The sequence below is a fragment of the Castor canadensis genome, chromosome 10 (assembly GCF_047511655.1).
Source record: "Castor canadensis chromosome 10, mCasCan1.hap1v2, whole genome shotgun sequence".
In the NCBI taxonomy this organism is placed as follows: Eukaryota; Metazoa; Chordata; class Mammalia; order Rodentia; family Castoridae; genus Castor; species Castor canadensis.
Window position 1 is genome coordinate 147,049,605 of NC_133395.1, and position 22,921 is coordinate 147,072,525.

At 45.4% G+C, this 22,921-nt stretch overlaps 1 protein-coding gene across 3 annotated transcripts in view; it reads right to left on the bottom strand.

Annotated features, from left to right (window-relative positions):
• The window catches only part of Chchd6 (coiled-coil-helix-coiled-coil-helix domain containing 6), a 230,537-nt gene that overhangs the window by 176,178 nt on the left and 31,438 nt on the right, over positions 1–22,921 (bottom strand). For all 3 annotated transcript variants that reach the window (XM_074044571.1, XM_020154463.2, XM_074044572.1), the window contains exons 3-4: positions 19,773–19,842; positions 17,623–17,767 (exon numbers count right to left, since the gene is read on the bottom strand). In XM_074044571.1, the coding sequence (XP_073900672.1) occupies positions 17,623–17,767; positions 19,773–19,842 (215 nt within the window). The remainder of the gene's footprint in view (positions 1–17,622; positions 17,768–19,772; positions 19,843–22,921) is intronic.

Sequence of the window (22,921 nt, forward strand, 5' to 3'; positions counted from 1 at the left end):
CCCTAAAATCCTAAAACCTCAGGTCTGCCCTGGCCTGAGAGCCCAGCAAAGGAGCAGAGTCCTGCCACTCTAGGGGGCAGAGACAAGAACCAAAGTATGGCAATGCAGGCAAATTCTTCAAGGGAGAAAAAACAGCTGTATTCACAAAAGTGTTACCAGAGGTCAGGAGGGAAAACCAGCCTCCAGAGGTCCTACAGGGCCTGGACAACAGATAAAAACATACATTCCCTTCCCCCAGTACTGGTGGTGACTCCAGGGAAAACGAGAGAAACATAAGAATGCCCTCTGCCACCATTTCTCTCTCCTTCTGGACCCTCTGGAGGTCAAGAGGGCTATGCTAGGGTCGGCACAGAGCACAAGCCACCCTTGCCCAGCTGAGGAGGAGAGCAAGGCTGGGCCCACAAAAGTGTCGCTGAGTCCCTGGAGGAATTTCATAGATTCCTCATTAGCATGGAAGAGTGCCTGCCCACCTGTTAGGAGAACTTTCCGTTTATGATGACAGATGGGGCAGGGCTAATGGGCTAGCTGTAACTGGAATGGGGAAGTTCAGGCTGGCTGCAAAGGGAATTAGCATTAAAGCTGAGTAGGTCTGCTCACTTAAGCTTGGGAGCTCACCCTGGGCCTCCCACACCAGTGGCATCCATCCTCTGAGTCTCAGGCCCAGAGTGGCCATGCTTAACCAGGGTCAGGGCCCCAAGAGAGCCTCCAGCACCAGCGGCCAGGCTGCTTGGACCAGATCTCAGTTCTTATCCTGTTCCAACTTCTGGAAGGTGTTCCCAGCTCTGGAGGCCTCTCTCTGATCCCATCTCATCTGCTGGAAAACTCTTCCTCTATGAGGTCTGGCCAGAGCCAGACTTTAGACAGATGGCTGGGAAAGAGCTGTGTGCTTTGCCATGGTCAGCATCTTGACAGAAAATTTTCAAAACAACAGAGACACATGTCTGAGGTTTCAGAAGAAGCCTAAAGGTCAGCTGCCTAGAAGGCCAGATGACCACTAGAAAGAGACATAAAGACAGCTTGGCTCTACAGAACCCCCCACCACCTACTGACCCATTCCTGGAAACGCCTTCCTCAAGTGTCTGCGAGTAGACAGAATTATGCCTGCTGGAGGCTCCATGACCACCAAACAGAGCAGCAAAATGCTCTGCCAATGACTGGTGCACAGGTTTGGGGACAAGACAGGCTACTGGATGTCCTTGGCTAGAGGTACCTGTAGACACCAGGTCAGGTGGGTGTGCCTCTTATGGTTTAAATATGGGATGTCCCCCAAAAAGGCTCACATGGTACCCAGCTTAGTAGCTCCAATAATTGAGAGATGCCTGGATATGAGGGCTCTGACTTAATCAATGGATTCGTCCACTGTTGGATTCATAACTGGTGGCATTATTGGGAGGTAATGAAAACTTATGAAGGTAGGACCTAGATGGAAGCAGCAAATCACTGGAAGCATGTCCTTGGGGACTATACCTTGCCCTGGGGCTCTCTGACTTTCTCTTTGTTTCCTGGCTGCTATAAGTTTAACAACTTTGCTTTTCCAACATGATCTTCTGCCTTATGGCTAACCATGGTCTGAAACCTCTGAAACTGTGAGCCAAAATAAATCTTTCACCATTTTAAATTGATTCTCCCAGGCATTTATCATGGCAATGAAAAACTGACTAACACAGTATCTAAGTAGCACTTAGAGAATAGAAGCCCCAAACAGTTTGGGTAAAGATAGATATGGGAGTCATTAATGGGGAACGAGGAGACAACAGAAGAATGTCAAACTTCCAATTGTCCCCAGATGGCCATTCTTTCTTCCTCCATTGTAAGGAATTTCGGGTGGACACCAGCTAGGCTACATTTCCTAGACAATCTATAGCTAAGAGTGGCTAACCTATAGCTCAAATTGCTTCTGGCTAACATGACCTGTCCAGAAATGGCATATCCCATGTCTGCTCTGACCCTTACAATAACTGGTAGGATATGTGCTCACTTGGCCCCTTCCCCACTGGTGAGTACTGGAGCAACCACTAATAACCCATAGTGGGAGAGTCTCCATTAGCTCTGGACCACCTACCTATGTGAAAGTAAAACAATCAGTTTTCTATTTATACCTCTGTATCTGTGGGCTTCTTTGTTAGAGCAGCTAGTCTATACCCTAACTGATCTAAGTATACATAAAGAACACCACCTATACTTGGGAATGGTAGAGGCAGGAAAGCCAGAGAGGGGTCCTTTCCCTAAGTATCCCCTTGTCAGGCATGTGACAAAAGCCAGAAACCATGGAATCATCCTCAACCCTTTCTTCTTCCTTATCCTACTTACCCAGTCCTCATCAAACGCATCAGTTCTTTCTCTTCTCAATCTTTCCCCCCAGACATTGTTGGTGCCCTTTGAGTCATCAACACCTCTCTCTAGGACTCCTAGAGGACTTCCCATAGATCTCTCCGCTTCAGTTCTTGCCCTCTGAGTTACCCTCCAACACTGTGAAAACCTCTCTCATGTTCCCTTCCACATCTAAGACCCTGACTTTCCACTCTGACTGAAAGACTTAACCCTGTGACTTGAGGGCTCCCTTGCTTGCTGGTCGTCCCTTCAACTTAGAACTGTCCCTGGCTGCCCAAAGTCCTTGAGCTTGAGTATGCTCTCCCTCCTGCCCTTCTTCTCCTTACTCTCTTAACTCAACCTCCAGGTCATGGCTCAAATGTCAGCTCCTCAGAGAAGGCTTTGCTGACCTCAACCCAAATTAGGTTCCTATTGCTACTCTTTCTCTAAATACCTTGCTCTTTAATGGCATCACACTTATCTCAGTTTGTAACTCAAGAGCATTTAGTTGTATAATGTCTGCTTTTCCAACAGGACCACAGACTCCAGCAGGGCAGGGAACATGTTTCTTCAGTATGCCAAATACAGTACATGTAACAGAGCACCCAGTGAACTGTGGTGAATAGACGGATGGAACATGAAGGAAAAGGAGCAAAACAGCTGAAGCACAGAGGTTAACAGAATTGAGTTCAAAGGAAGGGCAGCTCTGTGGGGTCAAAAACCATGTGGAGGAAACTGAAGGACAGTTAACAGATTTGTTGAAAAGATCATGGTGGTTTCTGGAAACAAGGTATTAGTGGAAATGGAAGCCAATCTGCCATGAGTTTGAGAAACAAGATTACGACTGCCACTGTGACTCCAATACACTCTATGACAAAGGAAAGGGAAGAGTCAGGCAGCACTTAGAAGAGCTGCTTGGGAAAGGGGTGAAGGGCATGGGTTTCAGACAGGAGATGTGGCTGTGGAGAGTAGGGAAGTAACAGGGTTTTCCAAGGGGAGAGGAGGACTAAACCCAGGTCACTGGCAGGTGAGGCGCCTTTGAAGAGGAGGGGAAAGGTCTTCATCTGGGCTGGGAAGTGAGGAAGGAAGGATGGCGAGGAGAGGATGGAGAGCACTAACAGGGAGTATGGGAAGGGGAAGGATGAACACAGCAGTGACTGTCACAGAGTTGCTTGAATGGAATAAAAGGAAGATGAGCCAGCAGCAGCAAGGGAGAAAAATCTTGAGGATGTCAGAGAACATGTCCCTGCACAGAAGCCCATTTCCCCAGAATGTCCTGGTCCCTGGTAGAGCTAGGTAGGCTCAGGTGTGAAGAAAGCAGCTAGTGTGTTTATCCAAGGCTAAGTCCTGATCAGAGGGCCTAGAGGATGGCCCGGGACAAAGCACTCTGCCTGTGACTAGCTGTCAGCACAGACCTGTGGGGGTGTACAATGCATGAAGCCAGGAGACATCATGGGCCATGAAGATAGGGTCATGACAAAAGCCAGGAACAAGCACAATGCGGGTAAAGAAGGGAAGATGGAAAAAGCAGATTCCGATTTAAGATGTGACAACAGAAGAAAAATACCAAATGGAGTAAGGCAGGAAGACTGAGAACCATGATCTAGAAACTGATGGTCAGGATTGCTTTTCTAGCTTTAGACCTTGCTAACAGTGTTTAGATATACTTTTTGTTAGGGGCTCTCTGCAGTCCAGACATTCTGCTAGATGCTAAGTCTTCTCTCACATAAACCCTACTCTAACCCACACTGTCAGTCTTAATTCCCACTGGGAGCTGCCAATGGATAGAGTCGTCTCTTACAGTACCTGCAGGCCCTGGGTTCCGTCAAGCACAGCCAGTTCTAGACCTGAGGGAGTCCTTGAGTTTTAACTCCAGTCAGCAAAACTGGGGCATCACTAGCAGCTCTTAAGTAGAGAACAGGAGGTGCAATGAAGGAGAAGAAGGCAAGTGGCTTTTGAGGGTGTCTCAGAAGAGAAGCAGCCAGTGGCCACAACAGCCCTGTGCAAAGTCACGAAAGCCAGGACCTGGCGTGGGTGCCAACCCTGGGCAGAACAACTCAGGCCAAGGTGCAGACTTTCCTACTGTCCCCAAGCTGCCTCATGGCCCCCATGGACCCTCCCCAAGGCCAACCAGGTCCTCCCCAGAGCCAGGAGAGTGCTGCTCATGCAGCAGTGGATTAAATAAAAAACCCTGAGGTGGCAAAGCCCACTCTCCTACAAGGAAGATTAAGGAAGCACTGAAAAGAATCAAGAAGGGGAAAGGAAAAAAAAGGAAGAAAACCTGCCACTCCCAGCTGCTGAGAGTTCACAGTCTTACTTCTCATCAAAAACCTCTTTGGCAGAGGTTAAGCACACAATAGGCTATCGAAAGAGCCGGCTGCTTGGCTGCTTGAAATTCTGCACGTGTGCTGTAGCAATGTATTTCTATTAATGTCCAGTGTGTGTCAGCATGAAGATAAGGTGCCGACATCGTGTCCAACCAGTCAACTAGAGAATGGGCCCCGTGTTCAACACAGTCTAACACTGGGGAGCCCCTCGAGCAGAGGCCCTTGGGCTGATCCCACCCCAGACACACTCTCGCACTACTGCCATCACCATGGTGTGGAGGGATGGAAGGAGTGGGCCGCAAGACAGAGCAGGTCTGCTGGGGCTTCTGGACAGAAAATCACCCACTGCACACCACAGAAATCAAACTACAGGGGGCAGCATGTGTTAGGGACAGGTTCACAATAAACAGGGGGAGAAGAGAGAGCAAGAAGGCAGCAGAAACAAGGAGTCCCAGTAGTAGAGCACTGGCTGTGTACTTGCAAGAGGCCAACCTGCAGATGCTTGGTCCCTGTGGGGCAGCTGCAGAGGCCCCCCACCACCACTCTCATTCACTGGTATTTAAAGCTTTGTCACTTGGTGTGTGTCACAAAAAGGACTTTGTGACATACACCTACATTCCTCAACAATGCCCCTTGGCCACTCTCTGCAACCTTCCAAGCCCGGCCTGGCAAAGCCCTCCAGAGATGTCCTGCCGAGACTTGATAGGAAGGAAGGAAAGGTGGCCTCCAGAAGGAATGTGGGTAAGTGGGCTGGGAACAGAGCACCTAGGTCCCCACTCCCCACAGCCCCAGGCTACCTTATCAATGAGGACAAAAACCAGAAGCTGGCAGCTGTGAGGAGCTCTTCAAAACTCATTAATATGGTAGTCAGCAGAGAATGGCCAGCAGTCTCTGGAAGGCCTGCTTTAGGATAAAGCAGCCCAAAGCAGGGAGGGATGTGGGCGCAGCTGGAGGCTGGAACACCAGCACCCAACAATGACCACATCCTGCCTCGGGACCACTCTGCTGAAATCCCTTCTTGACCATGGTGGGACAACGTGACCTACTAGATTCCTTTAGTCTCCTGTTTGTCATCTGTGCAGCTTCTCTTCTCATGCATTTTGGGGGAACTGGGCAACATGCAAAGAAAAGAACTCACTAGCAACATTCTGACTGCCAGACAGTGTGCTGATTGTTTTGCTTGCATGGCAGTACTGAAACTCTGAACAGCTCCAAGAGATTTTGCCATGTAATGCATGAAGAAGCTGAGGACTACAGAGGTTAAATAGCAGGGGTACTGAGACAGCACCTGCAGAATCTTGAGCCCAGGATCCAGAAGGTGGGCTCCCCCTAAGCTGCCATGATAGGGAAGGTGTTTTCACCACCTGACCAGTATCCAGACCCTACTTCTCAAATAATATAACTCTGATTTTGTCTCACGTAGTCATGTGCCCAGCTAAAATGACTCACTATTCCAACCTTCCTTTCAGCCACAGGTGTTCCTGTAACATTGTTCTGCCAATGAGAGTCCCTGAGAGGGGTCCACTCAACATAACGAAACTTTACCAGGAAAAGGCTTTTGGCCCTTCCTTCTTCCTGAATGGAAAAACCTGAGGCACAGTGGCCATCCTACAACCATGAGGACTGGTACATTGAGAATGGCTGATCAAAAAGAAAAGAGGAGCTGGGTGCCTGTGGCTAATGCCTATAATCCTAGCTACTCAAGAGGCAGAGATCAGGAGGATCGAAGTTCAAAGCCAGCCCGGGCAAAAAGTTCTCAAGACCCTATCTTGAAAAAACCCTTCACAAAAAAAGGTTGGTGGCATGGGTTAAGGTATAGGTCCTGAGTTCAAACCCCAGTACTGACAAAAAAAAAAAAAAAGGGACCCTCTTGATGTACGGACCTACTGAATTCTCCTGTACTATCTGCCCTTGGTTATCTTCATCATGAGATAAATGTATCCCCATTCTTTAAGCCATTCCCAATAGGGCTGCTGTTACACATAGCGGAACTATTCCTAATTGGTACACTTGTTGGTCTCTCCAAATGCACTCATCTTGAAGCCCAGAGACATGAGATGGGAATGTGGCTAAGCCACTGAATGGACACAAAGATAAGGGAAACAACCTGAGACTTTTCTTCAGCCCCACTGTTGGTAAGTCAGCTAAGCAACACCTCTTCAATTCTTTACCTGTCAGAAGCCAGCAATGGCATCTACCCAAGAGGGCAAACACAACTGGCTTAGGTGACAAATCTAAAACATTTTTCCAGGAAAAGGAAAAGACAGGATGTAGCTCCACATAGACTATGTGAATAAATTTCACAAACGACTTAAAACGAGCTGGGACCCTCCCCCTCCCCAGCCTGCTGGCAGCCCAGAGGTGTACATAGAAGTGGGTAGACACCAGCCCAATCTTACTCAAGCAGGAAAGGAAAGGAAAACATATGGGTGTCAAGATAGCTTAGGCCTGCAGAGTCAGGTGCTACCAAAAGCCATTCTCTGTACCTGCCTGGGTCCTCACTGCCACACATACCAGCTGTAAAGTGGCCCAGTACTGAAGCCAGGTTTCCCACAATTTTAAGCTTACACATGGCTACTGAAACCTCTGCTTAAAACACAAAGCACCAGGTGGACACTAGTAGCTCACACCTGTAAATTCTAGCTATTTGGAAAGCTGAGATAGGGAGCATCACATTTCCAGGCCAGCCCCACAAAAAGAGCTGGGATGTGGCTCCAATGGTAGAGTATCTGCCTACCAAGTGCAAAGCCCTGAGTTTAAAACCCAGTACCACCAAAAAAAAAAATTATTATTATATTATTATTATTATTAAAAAATACAAATAAAACATGAAGCCCTAAGCTCCGGGCTTCCCACAAGCAGGAAATCAGCAAGGGGGCTGCCTGCTGCTCTGATTTCTCTGTTAGATAGAAGCCTGCAGCTCTGCTCTCCTGGGACATATCAGGTTCATAGAGGCCAAAGGCCTAGCTGAGGTTGGCAGTTCAGTCCCTCAAGAGGCTGAAAAGAAAAGGCTTCCTTCACACTTCTCTCCAGATCCCAGCCCCAGCTGTCAGCCTCTTTCCCTCATCCCTGGTACTAACAGACATTTTCACAGACATGCGATCTGCTAATTAGAAGCAATGACACCAGGAGTGGAACCTCGATCAGCCATTTGCCTAACAAAGTTAGTAACTAATGAGGAATTCCAGCCTGTGTCACACATGGCAGGGGTCACTGAGCCACGCTCCACAGCCAGATCACTGTAAAGGCCAGACTGAGGCATTGGAACGGCGGGGGAGGGGGGGGGGGCGGGGAAGAAGGAAACCCTAATGAGAGAGGCTGAAAGTCCACTTACAATCTAACTTCTCCACTGAAGAATACAACAACACACATCTCATGCTACCCAAAAACATGGGACTGTCCTGGACCAGACAGCAATACCCCACACTTGAATCTAAGCAGTCCATAGGACAATGGTGTTCTCTAAAAAGCAATCCTAAGGCTTTCCATTTCCTACTAGGATTCAAAAGAACTAGAGACACTGACATCCTGCTCAACTGGCACTGCAGTAGCAACTTTGTCACAACTGAGCCCTGCCCCAGACACCCACCCCCATGTGTCACCTCCCTAGTTGTTCTTCTCTCCCCACTACCAGGATGACCACCAGCTATCAGGTGGTTAGAATATGCAAGGTTGCTAAGGGGAAAACTGGTTTTACATCATCCCAAGGATCCTATCACAATGCACCAGATAAAGGGGATGAGAAACAAGAGCCTAACAAGCTTTACAGGGAAAATGCAGTGACCTCAGAAGTGACAAAACTGGCAGCAGTCTTCCTGTGGGTCCCAGAAGACCTAGAGAAGGTTTCTTTTTGCTTCTATTACCTGCCTCCCACATTGCATAGGCTGTAGCTGTAAGCAACTGAGGCTGTGGGCTTTTGCACAAGTCAAGCTATTGCTGAGAGTCAGTGGGTGCCACCTGGCATCACCATTCCCTAAAATGCTGAGCTCATATTGCTTGGTGACACTGACAGCTAATTCTCTTTCCAAGCCATCCTTGGCCAAGACAAAAAAACACCTACTTTACTTTGAGGTAAATATCTGACCAAGTCATCTGACCAGAGAGGAGCTACATCAGGGAAGGTGCTGCGTAGGGTGGGGAGGCCATCTGAAGCACCCAGTGAGCTGTGCAGACAGTACAACCACTGCCTGGGGACAATGAGCCACATCCTTCAGGTGTCCAGACTGTAAAAAGGGCCAAGAACTACCCTGGGGTCAAGGGCTCCCACTATCAGTCCAGGAGCTGGCTTGGGCTGCAGTACCATAATCGCACAGGAGCTATAAAAATACAGGGTCACTGCATCAAAGGGTCTGATACAGTTGTTTCTAGCATAAGACCCATGCACTTCTCTGTGTTTTTAATAAGTTCCCCAGGTGAGTCTGAGGCTGAGCCAGGTTTGGAAGCCCAGCAGAAATATGCCAAGAGCAAAGCAAGGAGGTAGAGTGGTCTTTCAATGATGAGGCCAAGTCAAAGAGCCTTGTTCCAGACCCATCCACATGTCTGGAAAATCCCAAAGCATCTGGCCATTGCCCAATCAGTGTTTCTGTGAGAGCCCAGGACTTCACACCACTACAGCCTCTCTCAGAAGCTCCATGACTCTCACTTATTTCTTGCTTCTTTTCACATCTGGAAAACAACATATTGATTTGTTCTGAGAATCACTTGCCATCAACCCTGTGACATGGATCACAGATGGAAATGAAAAAGAGAAAACTGTACCTTTCTCAACAATGTACGGCAGTGTCTATCTCCCACCTCCCAGACAAGGGAGCATCACAGAAACGCAAAGGAAATCAGTTACAGAGGCAATCTAAACACAGGACTATAGTCTCAAAACCTGTGTTCCAGAACTGGATTTGGTGGCCTCACTTAGAATCCCAGCACTTGGGAGGCAGAGGCAAGAGAGCCCGAGTTTGAGGCCAGCCCAGGCCATATATAGCAAGATCCTGTCTCAAAACAACAAAATGTTCTGTCTACTCCCCTACCAGAGAACAACATTTCTGTTTAATTGAGCAATAGTACCTCACGCATTGTTCATACGTCTATTCCCTTATTCACAGCCACCCAACCAAAGCTTACATTCCTCCAAGCATGACAAACTCAGGGCCAGCATCTGACATAGATGCTAGAGTCTTAGTCCCATGACTTGACACCATGCCTGGTTTTTATAACTCCTTCTACCCTTACTTTGGATTAAAAAAAAAAAAAACTGAAAAATAAATCAAAGTTCTTTTTTGTTATGTAATCAACTCAAAATATGGCTGAGTTAGTTTTTATGTAAGCTTTTCTACAATTTTCCTTTCTCCAAAACTGTCACCTCATGTAGCCAGTCACCACGACCAGGTGAAGCAGGAACCAAGGAGGCCACATAGCACTCCTTCCCAATTCTCTCAAAGAAGAGAAGGATCCAGCCTCGTCTTTGAGCAAACGTGAATGCAAACGGGGTGTGAAGGAAGCCAGCCGTGGGTATGGCCCTTCACACCCAGTCTTGCAGAACATGCATCACCCAGGGAAGGACTAGCCCTGAGCACCAGGACACTCAGAGAACAAAATCAATCACAATACTTTCCCTTTTCATTGTCCTGGGGCGTGTATTTCAAGTTGATGGCAACACAAGAGAGGAGTGAAATACATGTGGTACTGGCTATGAGAACCTTCTTCCATAACTGTACTGTTTGAAAGACTTGAGGGAAAGTGCAGAACTGAGTAAGAGACCTCCCTTCCCACATGCCCAAGGTACGGGTGCTCAGGGCCCCTGGAGTCTGAATGAAGAGAAGGTAGCAGAATGGAGAGAACCCCACAAGCACTGCAGGCCATACACTGACCACCCAAGAGCAGTCTGCTGCAGCTGGTGGAAAAGCAAGGCAAGACCCTCAGGCTCAGGCAAACAGGACCTACTAGAAAGGCTGACGGAAGGACAGGGGACTTAGACAAGCCCTTCAGGTGCTCAGTGCCAGCCCTGCTGAGGAGGTTTTATTCCCACCTTCACATAGTTTGAAGCTGAAGCAACAACAGAGCCCACACCTGTCCAACTATCTACATTTACTCAACCTCCCACATTCACAGTCTATCAAAAGAAGAGTGAGCATTTCTGGGCATAAACACCGCTTTCCTCAATCTCTACTATTATTTTGCATATAATGTCCAACATGAACAAAAAACCCACAAGGCAAAGAAAGCTCCAAGAAAATGTGGCCCAGTCAATAGAACTGCCAAATGGAAAATACAGAAGGCAACTATTTTGGACTAAGCTCCTGCACACACCAAGCTAAAATCAAAATGGAGTCACTCACACTGAAGTTCCTAGTCACCAAGCTGAAACTAAGCTGTTTATCTGATCTTCCAAGAAATCAGGATTAGAGAGGTAGCAGCTCAGTTTCCAAATAGGCCAGTTCCAACTGGCATAATCATGAAGTTCCCTCTGCCTTAATCCTTAAACAAAAATGAAGTACCCTGATGTCAATGAATCAGCTGTTGTCTATTGCTCTGGAACCCTGTCCCCACCATATGAGGAAAGTAACTCTGCAATGACCCTTTTTGTTTCCACTTTCTTCAGACTTTCCCTGTCTGTAAACCAATCTCTTCTACTCAGTCCATCAGAAAATTTATTCTAGTTGGAGATTTAGCTCAGTGGAAGAGCGCTTGCCTGGCAAGTGTAAGGCCCTGAGTTCGGTCCCCAGCACCAGAAAAAAAAAAAAGGAAAAAAAGAAAGAAAATTTATTCTATTTTAAGGAATGAAGTGTTTTCCAATTCTAGAATTGAAAATGAAGACAATTAGGATCTTAAAGCTAAACTGTTGTGATTTGGTCCACTGACAGAACCAAACCCAGAGGTGACCAAGGGGTAGGAATTATCAGAGCACCTTCTGGATAACTAGGATAAATGTGTTTAGAGGATCTACCTGAAAAGGTGGGCAACATGTAAAAGACAGGGAATTTCAGCAGAGAAGTTCAAACCATATAAAATGGGAAATGGGAGAGGAACCAGAAGTTAAAGTACAGGTTCGTGGCTTTTCACACAGACCCCCCTGGACTATCTCCAGAAACCCTCATTTTACAGATCATAAGACTGAGGCAGGAGATAAAAGCCAACCATTAAAAACAGACTGCATATCTTCCTGAGATAATAGGTACTCAGAGAGACATTAAAAATTAAAGTCCCCAGAGTTGCACATTCTATTACATGGAGTTTGTCTGCCCACCAGCCAAATGTAACCGACAGCCTCTTTTGGTATAGTCCATGATCCAAGAATAGTGTTTATATTTTCCAGTGTTATAAAAACCACAGCCAGGCACAGTGGCTCATGCCTGCAATCCTAGTTACCTGAGAAGTGGAGATCAGGGCAATCGCAATTCCAGGCCAGCGCAGGCAAAAAAACTTCATGAGACCCCATCTCAACCAATCACTGGGCACAGTGGTACATACCTGTCATTCCAGCTACTGTGGGAAGCATAAATAGGAGGATCCTGGTCCAACCCAGTCCCATCTCCAAAATAACCAGAGGAAAAGGGCTGGAAGATTGCTTTAAGTGGTACAGCGCCTGCCGAGCAAGCACAAACCCCTAAGTTCAAACCCCAACACTGCCAAAAAAACAAAATACAGCAACAAAGAATATGTGACAGAGACCATATGTGGTCTAAAAGCCTAAAATTTTTACTATTTAACTCTTTACAGAAAAAAATAATCAACCCATCTGATCTCATTTAAAGACCAAAAATTTTTTAATTCAAAAAAATAAGCCTTAAGGAAACAAAGAAAGGACGAACGGTGTTGTGGTTTATTTTCTATGCCTGTCACCAGCCATCTGGGTGCTAAGAATCTCCAGGGATTCAACATCACTCTCTATAATTGAGATGGGAAGAGCCACAGGGGTAACAGCACCACAGTTGTCAAGTCACTGAAACCCTGAACACACAGCCATGCCAAACCGCTTCTCCAAGACAGCAGGCTGCCTCAGCTGAAATGTCAGGTGCTCTACTTTACGACCAAAGTTGCCAAAGCCCATTCTCTCCTGTTCCAAGCAAATCAAACCTGAAATCTGTAGGTTTATGACTAGGAGCCAAAGAAAGTTCTTTTTGGTTGATTCCCAGATACCATTATAAATGAAAGGCTTTTTGTTCTGATTTTTTAAGTTTTATTCTTGAAAAAAGCCAGACCTTTGAATTGTTATCCATTCTAGAGAAGGCTGCTACAGGTACCTGCTTCCAGTTGTCAGAAACTGGCCCCACAATGAGATCTTGAGGAAAGACAAAAGACTGTTGGACAGTGGGTTTAAGGCAGGAGACCTGCTGAATAATGGTCACTGCATGTCAGTCTGTAATCTTCTGAGCACTGCAGAGAAAGCCAAGATGATCATGCCACAGTTTCATTTGAGAAACAAGACTACAAAATGTAGGAAGAAAGGCTACAACTAAGGTTTAATCTTCCACCTCATTAATTTTAGAAAATTACAATTCACAAACTTTGAATCCCGTATTTTCTCAGCATCATGATCCAGAGGTTCATACAGCTAAGGCGACAGCTTCCAAGCGTATATGAGCAATAACCACCGGGATACCAGGAAGGTCATCTCCTCTTCAGGTGGAAATTCTTATGCTAGTCTGGGCACGTCTAGGGATGGAGTCATTCGCTTATTCTGAGCAGAAAGATTTGGCTCCAACTTCTTGATTTGCCATCAAAGACTTCCTAGCATTCAATGTTCATAGAATGCTTCTCTTTCCTTGTGTCATTTTGAGGAGTAAGAAAACCCCTCCCTAAAACTCCCCACAACATTCCAGAACATCATTCCATACCCACATCTACATCAGCCTCTCTCACCTCCCTGCCCTCAATGCCCAGTACCACCCTCCATTCTAGCCAAACACTCATCCTCTCCCAACATTTAGCCTGTGCTCAAGGGTCTCCTTTATCTGGAACACCTTTCTCCCTCTTCTGCACTCGGCAGACTTTACTCATCCAACTCATCTGTCACCTCCTCTCAGAAACCTTTCCCGCCTTCCAAGGAGTCAGATGGCACAATTTCCTTGTTCCTCTAGTATATTCCTGTCTCTCTGATGTGACACTTTTAACATCATATTGTCACTGCTGAAAATGCTGATCTGTCCTGGTAAACACATGTGCTCAAGGACAGGAACTATATCTTATTTATTTCCACTTATTAGGAAACTAACCCAGTGCCTAACATGTAACAGGCACATAGAGAATATATAATAATAAAAGGATTACTCACCAAAAAGCAATGGTGAGCTTGAATGAAAAGAAATGAATGTTTTTGCTTTCTGTCAGGGGCACTGAAACCTCACATAGCTAATAATACGTGTCAGGAAAACAACAGGCAACGCCGTAAATCTTACTCTTACCTAAAGTAAAGCCACTCTGCTAGGCCTTTATTACTTCATCCATTCGGGTTGTTAAAGCTCTACCCTCAGAAGACTCGGGTCAACAAACCACTTTGTTCTCTCTTATTTCTACCCAGAATGTTTGATTTGGACTCCAAGCCTCCTCCACCAAATTAAAGAAAGCACAGTTCACGTGGGCTGCAATGACACTCCTATGACCCAATGGCACTCCAAATGACTTCACCCTGAGCAGAACCGGGCTGGACCGGGCTGGTATAAACACACACAACAGTTCATTATTGCTGTGCTAGATGAAAAATGATAACACTTTTGTCATTAAAAAGTAGGTTATAAAAGGTATTGCCTTTCCTTATCATTAGTTTTATGAACTTTTCTCAATAACAAGCTGAATCATTCACTCAGGCATAAGAGGGTTAAAAAAATCAATACTGTAAAAAAAAAAAAGTCAGAGGACAACAGTGAAGTAGAAGAGCTCATTAAATGTCAAACAGCACTTAACAGAGTGAGAAGAAAATCATCCAGGTGAGCCTACTAGTCCAAGGGTTTGGGGTTCTAAGACACCCCAACAGAGAAGACACCAAAGAGAAGCAACAGCTGGCTCTACAGCCTCCACAACAGGTCTGCCATAGGGTCCAACCTGTCCGTAGTGCCAGAAGGACATACTATGATCCACATACCTCCAGACTGCCAGGCCCTTCAGTGCTCTGCCCAGCAGGCTGCCACTAACAGCTTCTTTCGACGCTTGCAGGTGCAAGACTCAGACGGGAAAGAAAACTCTCTGTGTTTTGTTCAGGCTCTTCTCTCCATCTTTCTCCTCTTACTCAAATGCTCCAAAGCTAGAATTATCTCCACTAAAAGCACCTACCAGCCATACCAACCCAAAGGTAGCCACTTCTTTTGGAAGTGATGGCATCAGCATCTGCCCAACATTTTAGCTGGCTGCCTCCATTTGTTAACTTACAGAATAGTGTCTGGTTTCTCTTCTGAAGGTGACTGAAGGCCTCCAGAATCACTCCCTATAGCACGTCCTATAGAAAAGCCACTTGCTATAGCACCATGCAACACAAACCAACACTAGCTACTTGAAGTGAAGGCAGTTAAGCTGGCATTTGTCAGGGGACGCTGCAATCTTCAAGGAGGCAGAAGGACCTGCAAAAACCAAGGGCACCCTGGAGGGTAGTAGAAGAGAGCAAAAGACACCTTACAGCATGAAGGGCCTGAATAGCCCACCTGAGCTACAATGAATAATTCCTGCCCTGGCCTCATATCCTGCCCCTATTCTCACCTCAAACTGGGCATCCCTGGGGAGGGGCTTTCTCTCCCAAGCCTGGAACTTGTGCTGAGATCCCAGCTTCCACAGAGGAAGACAGCCCTGGAGACACAATCCCACTAAGGTCCCACACAACAGGAAGCAGGAAAGCTCCCAAAAGAAAACCAGAATACCACCTTCAGGGAGAAAAAGATGCTGGGCAGTCAAAAATGCCCACAAAAGTACCAAAAATATTTTCAAATTGCTTCACTAGTCCCTAGAAACTCTGGCTCAGAAAAGAACCTTATTCATAGAGATCTGGTGGGGGAATCCAATAAGGATGTCTTTTCTTTATTCAAATTCACCCTTTGTTAAAAAATAGACTGCACCAAAGGTCATCTAAGTTCCCCCTACTTTAGCAGCAGAAATTCTTCCCTAGGGACAATCCCGAATTGGTTGACCCAGCCTTCTCCTTTGCAGGTGGAGGAAAGGGAAGCTGTGAATCCCCTTAACTGTAACTAACACACTCAGGGTGAGAAGGAAGAGACAACACACCTGTAGGCTGTGACTTTCCACCTCTAGATGACTTTTCCTGCAAGGTCCAAATGGAATAACCCTTCATCTCCAGGATGAGTCTTTTGTACTTGACTGTCAGTCTGTATGCAGAGAAGTAACACCCTGCCTGCCCTTCAGAAACCAACTCTTAACTCCTATGTCCTGGCCCCAGCGTGTCATTACCTGAGCTGCCTCTTCACCTGGAAGCCACAGGGTTCTAAAAGCACAAGGCAGACCACATCCCATCCTTACAGACTGTCAGGAATGTTCCTCTGCTTCCAAATCACTGTGGGCTGTCTTCTGAGTGAACTCCTCAAGGTGCCCAAAACCACCTACAAACTGGCTTCAAAACTTGCTCCCCTTTCCTTGCATCCCATCACCACCTCAGTCTAGCTACTTCCTCTGCTGAGAGCAAATACCATCTCTGATTCACCAGAGGCTTGTATCATCCCTATGCATTCCCACACCACCTCATCTTCACTGTCATTCATCACTGACTGCAACCAATTTGGTCTTGTTCTTGGCTTAAGTCTGTCTTCTCTTCTAGAATGAAATTGTCCTGAGGGCTAGAAGCCTAAATGTATTTTCCCAGAGGGCCCATTAGCATTTCTTATGCACCAACATCATCGAATTGATAAGCAAAAGCCTGCACCCAGCCACCATATCTATGATCCCATCCCAAGGAGGCAATCTCACATTGTCTTCTAGACCCTTTTTCAGGATAAGACTGCTCCTGGTCTCAAATCTCATGGCCTCTGAAGCAGATGCTATTAGATATACTGTCAATAGCCATTTCTTCTTCACCTGCCACCAGTCCTGATTCTGTCTGATGTCACATTTCTCAGATGTGACTAGAAAAGAGACCTCACTTCAATAAGTGAACCCCCCCCCCCCCCGCCAATTTATACTCTCTACCAATGACTGGCTCAGCCTTGAGCACCTAGAACAATTTAGGCCAATAGGATGAAAAGGAAATTCTTGTGGTGGGCTCTGGGTAAGTGGCCCTTACCAACACAGCCTCTCCTCTTCTAAGTGTTGTGACCATGAGGCTTGAGTGTGGCTGGCTTACTGGGAATAGTAGAGGGCGGAGGCCATTGCATCACTGAGCTGAGTGTTCCCAGATTTATCGTGTTGTGAAATAAACTCTTTACTTAAGCAGAAAGAATCCTGGCTAATAGCTCCAATCAGATATACTAATAACAGTATATATTAATATTATATTAATAGATATAGAGAGATTAGTAACAGTAACAGCAGTAATAGCACACTTTCATGATTTGCCAGACATGTGCTAAGCCTTGGATAGATATTATTTCTGATCCCCATGCGTGAACACTGCGATCTTCCATGCTGGTAAGTAAGTAGTAAGGAGTTGCATCCAGGCTGCCTAACTTGATGCTTTTCATGCTGTATATTGCATGGCCCCGAGCCCTGCCCTCTCTGCTCATATCCTCCTGGCAAATACAGCACTGAAACTCTTACACCTGTCAAGTTTCAGAGATGAATGAGGCTGTCAAATGATCTGGTCCCTTATGATAGACACTTGAGACTCCCAGAGAATGAAAACACATGCAAAGGCATTAAGGCAAACCAGGGACAGAGCCAAGCCTAGAAGAACCCAAGTTCCCGATTCTCAGTAAGATACCCTTCCCACAGAGGTGAAGCTGAGTACATCCAGCCCGACCACCAGGACTTCAGGCAGATCAGGTCCTGGGCACCAGCCTCTGCCTCCATTGTGCTACACAGCCGACAGACAGACCAACTGGGGAAGAGATGCACTTACCAGCTGGGCTGACTGCTGCTTCTCATGTCCAGTACTGACCCCCTCAGGAAGCACTGATGTCTTCAAGTGCTTCAAGGCTGCCTCTCTTTCCCTCTTCACCACTTGGAACAGCTCCTCCTGGACTATGGCCTGTTCCTGTTTGAACCTAGCCAGAAGAAAGATAAGAAGAAGCAGATGCAAAAGGCATGACTGGCAGAACATTGCAATAAAAGGCCTGAGTGTTTACTTCAGCTGGCTGAGTGGGAATAGGATCTGAGGGTCAATGGAATACTGAGGCTAGCCACTGGCTGGCCAGGAAAGGAGAGGACCAAGAAACATATGACCATCATCTCGCTCTTGTCAGGGAGGTTAGGCTTTAGTCCTAGCTTACAAGGCAGAGGAAAGTGACATCCAGCCAGGACAACACAGATCAGGAACACAAAACAGAGTTGGTCCCTAGGTGAGGAATCAGGCAGCCATATGCCCAGTGAGAGAGTCTCGGGGCAGGGGCTGAATCAGGTGGGAGTCACTTCTTACAAGGGGGTGGCAAGGTGGGAAGCTCCACTTTCCCCTTGCCTCCACTTGAGAGCCTGAAGGCTTTATACAGTAACAGTCCTTTGTTCTGAAAGTTTAACCATTCATCCTGAATATGCTCCTACCCTTTGACCTATTTCTGGGCATTCTGCATATAGAATTCTATGTAGAGAAAAAAATTATTAGTACTAAGATGCTCTTAGCAGTATTGTTTATTATAGGGAAAAATGCAAGCAACCTAAATGTCCAATGATCAAGGTCAAATTAAAGGAAATATAGCATCATCATCACACAATGGTATGTTACAGCACCAATGGAAAATAACATTCTTTGTTTTATCTGTAGTTTGAATCTAAAAATTGAGAACCAACACAATATGTTTAACAATAAAAATATTTACAAAGCAGATGTAACTAATGGAAAATAATTATAACAGTGAGTGAAAATAGCAAGATATAAAATTACATATGACTTTTAAAAAATCCTAAACTAAGGGAAAAGATCTGAGAAAGTCCAAAATATTAACATTGGTTATACTGAGATAATGAGTCTATGGGGATTTTTTTTTTCATTTTACAAATTTTCTAAATCTTTCATTTGCGTGTATTACTTTAACTTCTAAAAAATGTTTAAAAGTACCAAAGGGAGCTTCCCATTAGTTATTCCTAAAGAGGCCTTTTAGGATTAGGAGGGCAAATTCTGAGAATGTGGGTCTTTACCCAAGGCTGACCCACTAGAGGGGCAAATCCCTTTCTATGGCTGACACTGGGTCCCACAGGACATGTGTTAGGGTCCCCTGACCATGTCAGACTACCTTCCTCAAGAACACTAGTGAAGTGCATCAGTAAGCCCATGGCAGTAACTGAGGATGCTGTGTACCAGGTGCTGCTTCCACACTTTATGTGCGTCTGCTTATTTATCATGACAACGCCCCCATTTAAACAAGTCCTCTTCTTGCCCTTCTTAGATGCAGTGATTTCCCCAGATGACAACTAGTAGGTCACAAAATCAGGAGGCTAGCCTGTACTTTAGGGGCTTCTGCCCCCTAACCACTTTTCTACATGTCCTTGGGGAAGAGGAAACAGGTCCCGTTTCAGAGGTGAAGCTAGTTCTCAGGACCATGGTCTGTGCTGATGGAAAGTCACCAGCACCCTGGAGCCAGTTCTCAGTTAGAATTAGGAGGGCTCCACTTTCATCACCCTTCTTAAAACATGCCTACAGGCACACAACTGCACAGAGTAGACAGCCACTTGACTATTTAGTCCTAGTTTTTAAAAATGAAATTTTAAAATGCCCATTTTTAGAGTGAGGCATTAGTGGTACATGCTTGTGATGTCAGAACTTCAGAAGACCACAAGTTTGAGGCCAGTCTGAGCTACATATTGAAACTCATCTCAAAAACAAAACACAACGAAAAGGAACCTATTTTTAGTAATCAGCTCCCCCATGACTTTTTTGGTGTTTCATCATCTTTAAAGCAAGACCACTGCTAATTACACCAGAAAGCCGTCCTTCAACACAGATCAGATAAAATAGTGAGACAAGTCCTCCCGGGCTTAGGCAAGGGGAGGTAAAACAGTGAGGACAGAGGCTTTCAGGCGTAGCACAGCATACAGAGAGCAGACACTTGGGCTTACCTCTTGAGATCCTCCTTCACCCCTGAAGGTTGCTGGCCTCCACCAGTCTCTGACCTCAGCTGTTTAGATTCTGAAAAGGAAAAAGGAATGAAGGGCCTATCAGCAGCAACCAAGATCAATGAAAGCATTGTGGTCACCCAAGAAAGGGGCTCAGAAAACCACATATGCTCCTCAGAAACTACAACCTGCATATGGACGGACATGTCCCCACAGAGGAGCATGTCCCATGGACAGACCAAGGAGCCTGCAGCAGATAAAGAACATATCCCTGATTCAACCAGTCTGGAAAGCTCGATGACCTAAGGCTCCTCTCGTCCCAAAGAGGTCTCTGCCCATAGTGCTGGGCTAGCAGCAGGCAAAGTCACTCAAGTGCAGTGTTCCAAATCCATTCCTACTCACTCAACAATTACTTGGAATCTAGGTCACCTCGTAAACACAGGCAGATGTGGCTGAGGGAAGCCACTGGTCTGTTTCATGAGGAGGCCTTCCGGGTTTGGGTTTTGGCACAGGGGCTTCGGGGGCCAGGCAGCTCCTTATACTTTGTCTCATTAGTACCTGCTATGGTTCAAATGTTTTCCCCTTCAATACTCATGTTGAGAATTAACCTAATTATACTTCAATCTGTATACTTCTACCATGACTGGGTTCTTTTAGCTGTTAGAGCTGGTCAACATTTCAATCACCATGAAGTTGAGGGTTTCTGAGCAAATCCAGTTTATTGCACCACTTGGTGAAGATCTTGTTACTACTCCCCTCCCTAAGCCTACATCTTTCCAAAACTGTCGGCCAAACTCAGCCTGCTGCAGTTTTATCCCTCCATCTCAGCTAGCACTGTACACACATTACAGAAGAACCAGGCTCTCAAGGAAGTGTGAGGGTTTTCTACTCCACTCTCAAACTTGACAAAGCCCCACTAGGGAGACACTTCCAAAAGTGGCCAGGCTGCCACTTGCACTGTCTCCCAGGACACCCTGACACGGTTGCAGCTTGAGGAGGGCCTACCTCCCATGCACCTCAAAAGCATGCTAGGCTCTCGACTGAGACTAAAAAGTAAACCATTGCTATGGTTTTGTTTGAGCATTCATCTCCTCTCTCTCTTCCTCCATTTCACTTTGAGGCAGGGTCATGCTATGTAGCCCAGACTGGCACCAAATTCATGATTCTCCTACCTCAACTTCCCTCGTGCTGGAATTATAGACATGCACCACCATCCCCAGCTAATGTGCCTCTTTCTTATTTATTTGTTTATTCATTTATAACATCTTTATAGAGTTTTAAATTATAGTATTTTTTTTGCTTTTGATGTAAGTGTCCTTTTTCATAACTACAAAAAGAATACACCTACCCGCTATAGAGAATGTGGCCCTAATGGCACTTGCTTGTGGAGCCTGCCAGCTCCCTGCTCCCTTGGTAATGTGCATTACTTAGTCTGTGTCTCTTCAATTATTAGTGACACTGGGTCTTGTCATATAAATATCTGACTATTTGTGCACATTTTCTACTGAGCTGTCTTTCTTAAAGACCTTTAGAACTTTTTGTGGATTGAGATTACAGTACTCTGTCAAACGTTTTATTTCCCCTAGTTCATCATCTCTCCCTCAGTTTTTTTTTTTTCTAAATTATCTTTATTTTAATCAGATTACTACTTTTCTTCTTCATTTAGGTTTCTTCTTTTAATGTGATATTTAGAAAATCCCTTGTATGATACTTTCATGGCTTTAATTCTTACACCTAGGATAAGGTGTGAGATATAATTTAGACTTTTTTCTAATTTTGTTCCATTACCACAAATGGATTTTAAAAGTTTAAGATATCTTAAAATTAGAATCATCATCTGTATTCAGAAACTCAAATTTCACACACATCACAAAATATTTTGCTATAGCTAAAACCAAATGACAACTGAACCACCATTTTTCTTTTGTAAACTGCTAAAATTTATTGAAATTGAAGTAATTGCTTCTTTTACTTTCCAAAGCTTTGGAAATTCTCACTTTTCCCAACACTGTCTCCCTCTCACCAGTTAATCCAGTTTTTTAAAGCACAATGAGACCAGGCGCTGGTGGCTCATGCCTATAATCCCAGCTACTCAGGAGGCAGAGATCAGGAGGGTTTCACTGTGAAGCCAGCCTGGGAAAATAAACAATAAGACCCTATCTCAAAAAACCCATCACAAAAAAAAGGGTTGGTAGAGTGGTTCAAGGTGTAGGCCCTGAGTTCAAACTCCAATATGGCAAATAAGTAAATAAATGTTTCAGCTGGGTGAGGTTCAGTGATAGAGCACTTGCCTAGCATGCATGAGGCCCAGGATACCACCCCAGCACTGTAAAAAAGAAAATAACTAAATTAAAAAAAAATAATAAAGCATACTGAATAAAGTTAGGTCCCTCTTCAACCACTCCCATCCGTGGGCTGGAGATGTCATGGGAAGTGAGCCTTCTTGATGAAGGACAGAGGCATTTTCAAGAAGCTCATCAGGTTGGGGCACTGGTCAGCACAGGGCTGGAATGACTCAAGTGGTAAGAGCACCTGCTTAGCAAGTGTGAGGCCCTGAGTTCAAACCTCAGTGCTGCCAAAAAAATAAATAAACAAATAAAAGCCATCCTCAACACAGTACAGAGAAAAAAAATCTCATTCAGCCCCTTCAAAAAGGTATCAGGGTAAGCCCACATTCAGGTACTGATTGGGCCTAAGGCATGCAGGAAGCCTCAGAACAGACATCACAAGGATAGAGGTGTCAGAACACCTAGCCAGGGCCTCCTGGCCTTCAGGAAGAAGCCTGAGCTCTCTGGTTACTGTGGACATGTCCACATCCTGGTCCATCCCGGTCCAATAATTGAAAAGAATTACCCACCACCGGGTGGAAATGATATGATTTAGGTTTTAGAAATTTAATTCTACCAATAGTGACAATAAAGTTTGGCTCCAACCATCCTTATTTATGTCTGTCATTCCAGAAAAAGCAATAACAGAATCTCCTTTTCCTTTGAAAGATTCTTAATTTGGAAAAATATATATTTCAATCACCATAACTTGAACTAATACTGATACTTTGGATTGAGAAATTAAAAAATTGACAATATTAAGTGACAGTAAGTGTCTAAGTTTTTGAACTGGAATCCTTGTACTTTGTATTCCAGAGGCAGCAA